The 6570-nt window shown below is 52.0% G+C and overlaps 1 protein-coding gene across 1 annotated transcript; it reads left to right on the top strand.

The window, feature by feature from the left end:
• Positions 1 to 2409: 2409 nt before the first annotated feature.
• On the top strand, positions 2410 to 5835 carry LOC138728920 (fibulin-2-like). Its single transcript, XM_069872659.1, has 2 exons — positions 2410 to 2531; positions 4419 to 5835. Exon 2 carries the CDS (start codon positions 4423 to 4425, stop codon positions 4927 to 4929), a length of 507 nt encoding a protein of 168 aa, XP_069728760.1. The 5' UTR covers positions 2410 to 2531; positions 4419 to 4422; the 3' UTR covers positions 4930 to 5835.
• The last annotated feature ends 735 nt before the right edge of the window (positions 5836 to 6570 follow it).

The raw sequence follows: 6570 nt of genomic DNA, 5'->3' as shown, positions 1-6570 counted from the left end.
TCATTGTATTGCATTTATTTTTGCAGCTTTGTTGCAAACTGAAGGATATTAGTCCCTGTGAGTATTCCAAACTCATGTGAAGAAGTGCCCCATAACTCCATGAAGCCCAGAAATGAGTCTGAATCTGGACCACTTGGACATGCAAGACCCTTCCTGATGCCCCTGATTGTAATATGTCCTCTTGTGCAGCTGACCTGGCTGCAAGAGTTGGAGAGGAGATTCGCCTCCACATGACAAGCAGGGGCGCAACTCTCTTTGCAGGGAGCCCCCCTTCATCAGGGCTTGGGACTCTCTTCTCCAACCCTGAGATCCCCCACCTCCTATATGAGTAACCCCATGGATGGCTCTTGTCACCAAGGCAGCTTGCGAGTTTTAGAGTGTGAGATGACTACTTGGGTTGCTCCAGAGACATGGACACCTTTGAGAAAGTGACCTGCCGGGGCATATATTTGATATATTAGGGCTGAAAATTTGTGTGCAAAGCAGGCGGCTGCCCAGCGCTCTCTGCATTCAGTGCATCAGGCTGTGCACTCACCTGGCTGTGCAGAATCATAGAATCATAGAATCATAGAATCATAGAGTCATAGAATCATAGAATGGTTTGGGTTGGAAGAGACCTTAAAGATCATCCAGTTCCAACCCCCTTGCCAGAAGCAGGGATACCTTTGGCTAGATCAGCTTGCTCATACCCTCATCCAACCTGGCCTTGAACACGTCCAGTGATGGCAGCTCTGAAAAAAACAAATGGATGACAGTCTAAAAGCACGTAATTACCACGCAGACTTCTGCTGCCCTGAAGGTCCTTTCAGTTCCCATGGCCCCTGCGGCTCAGCCCAAACCCCAGTGCTCCCAGCTGGCAGGCAGGCGACAGGTCAGGCGGCTGCACTTCAGCAGGGGTGAAGTAACTGCTGAATAGCAACCGTGAGTATTTACAATGGCTTCTGTATATTAACTATGAATGTGGGAACTAATAAAGTTGGGTGCAAGCTCCGCATATTTCAGGATTGCTCTACCTAAGCTAAATCATAGAATCATGGAATTATAGAATCACCAGGTTGGAAAAGACTCACCGGATCATCGAGTCCAACCATTCCTATCAATCATCAAACCATGCCCCTCAAATGGAACTCCCTCAAGGTGCTCCCAGGGCGCCCAGTCCCTGCACCCAGGGGCTGCCTCAGCAGGCTCATCTGATGGTGGAGGTGCCCTGGCCAGGGATGTCAGTGTTGCCTTTGCTGTAGTTTGCCACAGACTGTGTCCGTGTGGATGCAAACGTGCCCCAGAGCACACACCAGCGCAGAGCACTGCCTCGCTGGCACCTTGAGGTGCTGGCTTGGATATACCGGGTGGTGAGAACCAGCTGCTGCCATCCTGCCTACTCTGTCTCCAGGAAGGAAAAGGCCTCAGAAAGCAGGGGAGGAATTCCATTTGCCTTGCTAGCAGAAATCTCTGCAGGTTCTGTAAAGACACACCTACACACAATGCCGGTGGCAGCAGCAGGACCAGGAGCTGAATGTTGCACCCACTGCTGAGTCTCTACTCCCTGCATCCCCAGGACTGCCCCCCAGCAGTGACAACCCCTCTGAGACAGTTGGTCTTTTGAATTTGTTTCCCTGTTCTGGTCACCAAGGTCCTATCAGTTTTTTTCTTATCCGGTGAGAGGCAGCTGCCCAATGGCACTCATCACAGCTCAGTGCTCTTGGGCTCCCACTTGTCTACCAGAGGATTTTCAGGCTTATGGAGCTGTGAGAGGGTAGCAGGAGGAGAGTGAGAGCTGGGTAGCATCCTGCCACCCTGCCCTGAGCACAACACCGAGCTCCAGTGCAGGAGATGGACCCTGATCCTGCAGCACCAGTCCATGCTCTTCCCCCCAACACCTCCTACTCGGGGGGGCATGCATACAAACGTCTTCCACTGAGACATGTGGCCTTGGCTCTCTGGAGCTCAATCCAGCCACATAGGGCATAAAATTGCTTTAATTAGTGTTTGCCATGCATGTGGTGTGGTGGAAGGGCTGCCTTGCCTCAGGAATGTGCACACCAAGGAGGTCCATGCCCAACTCTGGTTTCTGAGAAGGAGCATCACAGCCCTGGAGCTGGCTGCCCACCACCCGCGCTGCCTCTCTAGAGCTTATAAATAACTTTTCTTTCCCCCTGGACACCGGTGTCTGCACCCCTGGCAGCCTGCAAAGTGCAGGGGCACGTTGATGCTTCAGAAACCCTGAAGTTCAAATCTGCCAAGAGGGACGTGGGGTGAGACGGCAGATGTGCAGAAGGCTGGGAGATGCTGGTTTAGTCTGTGGTCAGACAGACTAAACCAACACCACTAGCAAGATAAGCATCTTGCTGGCCCTGCCCAGCCACCTTATGTGTGACGGCGGCTTCCCCGCCTCCCCCCACCAGTGTTTCATCATGGAGCCACCAGCAGCAGCACATAAATAGAAGGCTCAGGTGGGCTGCGGGACCGGAGACGCCACTCAAGGTCTTGCACCGCACCCCAGCACCCGTCCCACCTGGACGGCCACCCTGTAGGTAACCAGAGACTATGGTTGGGGCTCACGGGGTCCTGATGTGGGGCAGGAGGGGACATCTTATCTGTCCCACAGCCTGGTTTTCCAAAAAAAAGGGGGAGGTCAAACATTATCACAAGGAAAACTATCCTTGCTGAATGGAAGCCTTTCCACGGGGAATGGGACTGTGCTATATGTCCCCTGGGTAGGATGATAAAGTAAGCAGTAGATTATAATGTGTGAATGAAAGGAAGAGGCAGAACAGTAATTTTCAGCAAAGATGAAGCAGAGTTACCAGTAACTTCAACAAGCCAGAATTTACTTTATAAGGAAGGCTTCAGAGCTGAGGAGACCTTATAGCGACCTTCCAGTAGCTGAAAGGGGCTACAAGAAAGCTGATGAGGGGCTGTTCACAAAGGCTTGTGGGGATAGGACGGGAACGGGGGGAATGGCTATAAACTAGAGAGGGATCAATTTAGACTAGACATAAGGAAGTATTTCTTCACCACGAGAGCAGTGAGGCCCTGGCACAGGTTGCCCAGGGAAGCTGTGGCTGCCCCATCCCTGGGGGTGTTCAAGGCCAGGTTGGTTGGGGCTTTGGGCAGCCTGGGCTGGTGGGAGGTGTCCCTGCCCGTGGCAAGGGGGTTTGGAACTGGATGGGCTTTAAGGTCCCTTCCAATCCAAACTATTCCATGATTCTATGAATTACTTGGTGTGGTCTCTCTCTTTTTCAAAACAAAGACAAACGGTGTTTGTGCTTTCAAGATTTTTTCCATACACTTAGGCAGTTTGGAATTGCTTTTTGTTTAAGAAGTAATTGCAAGTAGTTGTGTGTCTGCAAAAGTAGGACGTTGGGGCTATCAAATCCACAGTGTGGTGGCAGTGATGCAATTGTAATCAAAGCCAGCACCAGGGCAGCTAGAGAACAGACCCTGACTGGAAAATCCCAGTGCAGGAGAGGCAAGCATAATTAATACAGCAGGATGTAAAGTCACTTAGGCAGGGGGAAGGGATCCAAAAGGCTGCGTTTAAAGAACTGTAGTGTCTTGAAAAGCTGACAGTCCAGATAAAGAATCCTTGACCTTAAAATAGAGAAGGGAGACAGCATGAGCTTCCTGGTGGTGCTGTGCATCCTAGGATGCATCAGTGGAGGAGGAGGAGCTGGCACAGGGAGGGGATTTCATACCTGGAATGAATCTCTAGTTGAGAACAGACTGGTCAAAAACTGACAAAGGCAAAGAGCAGAGTCACACAGGAGTGCCTGATACCTGTAATCACAAAGTTAAGGCTTCACAAACTGAAACAAGGTGACCGCTCTTGGCTTCCCGAGAGGGACTGAGGTGGCTGGAACAGGCAGGCAGCTGCTAGGTGACGAGTGGCACACTGTGAGGGGCTAAGAGCTGACACGCAGCCCTAGTCTGTGGAGAAGCAGGGCCCAAATTGCAAGGGTGGCCGTAGGATAAGCTATCCAAGTATCCAGTGCTTCTTTGAACTTTTCATGTGTCCATGTCCAAATGCCTCCCAGGAACAGTCACCGCAACATAAATTATTAGCATCATTATAGTGGTAAACAAGTGTTATTTCCTGGGCAGAGCAACTGTTCCAAAGCTCAGTGTGTGCTGCAATGTGGACTTCGCTGACCCAGGGCCCATGTTGCAGCTGCCTGAACACCTGGTGGGTGGAAGACACCGTCACCAGGATGATCTTTTGGGCACAAGACTATGTTTTAGAGCAAGCCACCCTTGCCCCAGCAAGCTGTAAATGACCAGAACTATGACTAATAGGCATATCAGGGAGAGGGAGCTGTGTCCCACTGGCTTTAAACCTTGGGGGTGGTTCAGATCATGGGGGTTTGTTGTGTCCGTGCCCGATGTGATGCCTGTGCTCGTCTCCCCCTTTTTCTTCCCAGAAACATGGCTCTTGCTGGTGCCCTTTGCTTGTTGCTTATCTGCCTCCTGCTCTCTGGTGTGGCCCCAAAACCCACGTGCGACCCCAGCGCCTGCACCCCGTGCCCTGAGAGGGACGCGGAGGGGACACCCGCTATCACTGCTGGGGGCTGCTGCCCGCCCTGTCCTCCACCTTGTGCCTGCCCACCCTACTTGGAGAGTGACTGCGAGATGCAAGGCTTCGCTAGTGGCCGCATCCCTGCTGGCCGCTCCTTCTACATCGACTTCGCCCGCAAGCTGTGCACCTGCCGCCCCGACGGGGACGTCACCTGCGCCCCGGTGTGCCCTGCCGTGCCCCCCACCTGCCAGGCTGTGGGCAGCGCAGTGGCCGATGGCTGTCCCCAGTGCGTCTGCTACGATGAAGAGGAGATGGCAGTGCCCGCCGGCACCGTCACCGCCTGGGGCACCCAGATCTGCACCTGCCCTCCTGAGGGGGGGCAGCTGCAGTGCAGTGAGAGCAAGAGCAAGGACTGAACCTCACCCCTCTGCCAGCCGAAGGCAGGAGGACAAGGGAGTCTCTCTGGCAGCTGAAGGCTTTCTGCACCTTGGGGTGTCCTCGCTGAAAACTGGTCCCTCATCCCAGAGGGCTCGGCGATGCAGACGGCTGCACTGCAGAGCGCTAGAGAGATGCGCATTCTATGTGATTTATAAACCAGGGCAAAGCATCTGTAGCGGGTGAGCTTTTATTGTTGTAAGGTTTGTTCTGTGGCAGTGGGCTTTGAGAGCTTAGATCGCAGCTAGCATGTAGCTGGAACAAATGTGGTTACTTATTTATTTGTAAGATGATAGTGCTTTTGTATGTGTTTATGTTCCTACACTGTGTAGATAGCATAGCCTTTACTCAACTCACCAGGTAAACCTCTCCCTAGGATCCAGGTTTCATTTCCTGTAATTCCATCAAATTCAAAGTAGTGGGATCAAAACTACAAGATTAGCTGACATCCCCCTCTCCATGTTTTTTCTGAAGGCTGGAGGACTCGGTGGGTTAGCACACGGCTGCGTCCTTACAAGGAGGCAAATGCCTCTTGTGCTTCCACCCTGGGGAGCAAAACCATTAAGTAAGTTGGCAGACAAGAGTCAGTCCTTCGCAGCCACCTCCACGAAGCAGTTACCCAGGGCTGACCTTGTTGTCAGTCCCTGCTGTGTCCTGCTTCATGTCACCCCCAATCACATATCAGTGACTGTGTCCTCGCTCTTGCTCTCCCCTTACCACTGCTGGAGGGGAGAGCTGCATCTTCTGAATGCTCTGATACGTAACAAATACACACACACACACACAAGCACATACATATGTACAGGGACACAGTTTCATCAGGCTAAGTTAACAAGTGTTAATTGTGCTCCTTCAAGGTGTTGAATAAAATCAATTTCACCAATAAACTTTTGAAGACTTTTACTGACAAGCACACGTATTCTTCCCTCCTGCATTAGCTGGTGTTACCTGGGCCACACAAGCCTCTCTTTAGCCACCTTGGCCCCAGGTATACCTGGAAATATCAAACATGCCCACTGGATTGTTTTCACATATCTTCTCTAATGCTCTGCCTGGTGCTGGCCGATTGCAAAAAAACAGTAAGTGGATGCGATGGGAATGGTTGGACTCAATGATCCAGTGGGTCCTTTCCAGTGACTCTATGATTCTATGATTCAAGTGAAGGACTAGAAAAAAGTTGGAGGAAACAGCCAAATTTGCTTTTCAAGACAAAATTAGGGTCCTCATCGACTAGGGCTGTCGGATGCTGACTCTGCTCTGGGCTCTGGGTGAGCCTTGGCCAGAGAAACAAGAGCTAAGCACGTCCAAAAAAAAGCCCTGCACCTCAAAACCGGGCATGAGGAACAAGGGCATTTGAGTGGCTCGGCTGGTAGCAGGCTGCGACCCCCAACACAGACTTTTCCAGAGGCTCCCAAGGACTAACAGGGCTGCACTGATTTAGGGCCTTGAACTGGGCAGTTTGAGAGCACATGAAGGGGATGTGCTGGGGATGTGCGGAGCTGGGGCAGCCAGGGTACCTCTCTGCCCCAGTTGTGCACTGGCTGCTGCAGGGAAGGGAAAGTAAGGGAGCAGGAGAGAAGGATGCTTTTAATGGGGGAAAACTTCCCTCCTCAGGCACCCAG

The sequence above is a fragment of the Phaenicophaeus curvirostris genome, chromosome 1, assembly GCF_032191515.1.
Source record: "Phaenicophaeus curvirostris isolate KB17595 chromosome 1, BPBGC_Pcur_1.0, whole genome shotgun sequence".
In the NCBI taxonomy this organism is placed as follows: domain Eukaryota; kingdom Metazoa; phylum Chordata; class Aves; order Cuculiformes; family Cuculidae; genus Phaenicophaeus; species Phaenicophaeus curvirostris.
Note: the sequence above shows the minus strand (reverse complement) of the source record. Positions and strands in the feature narration are given on the sequence as shown.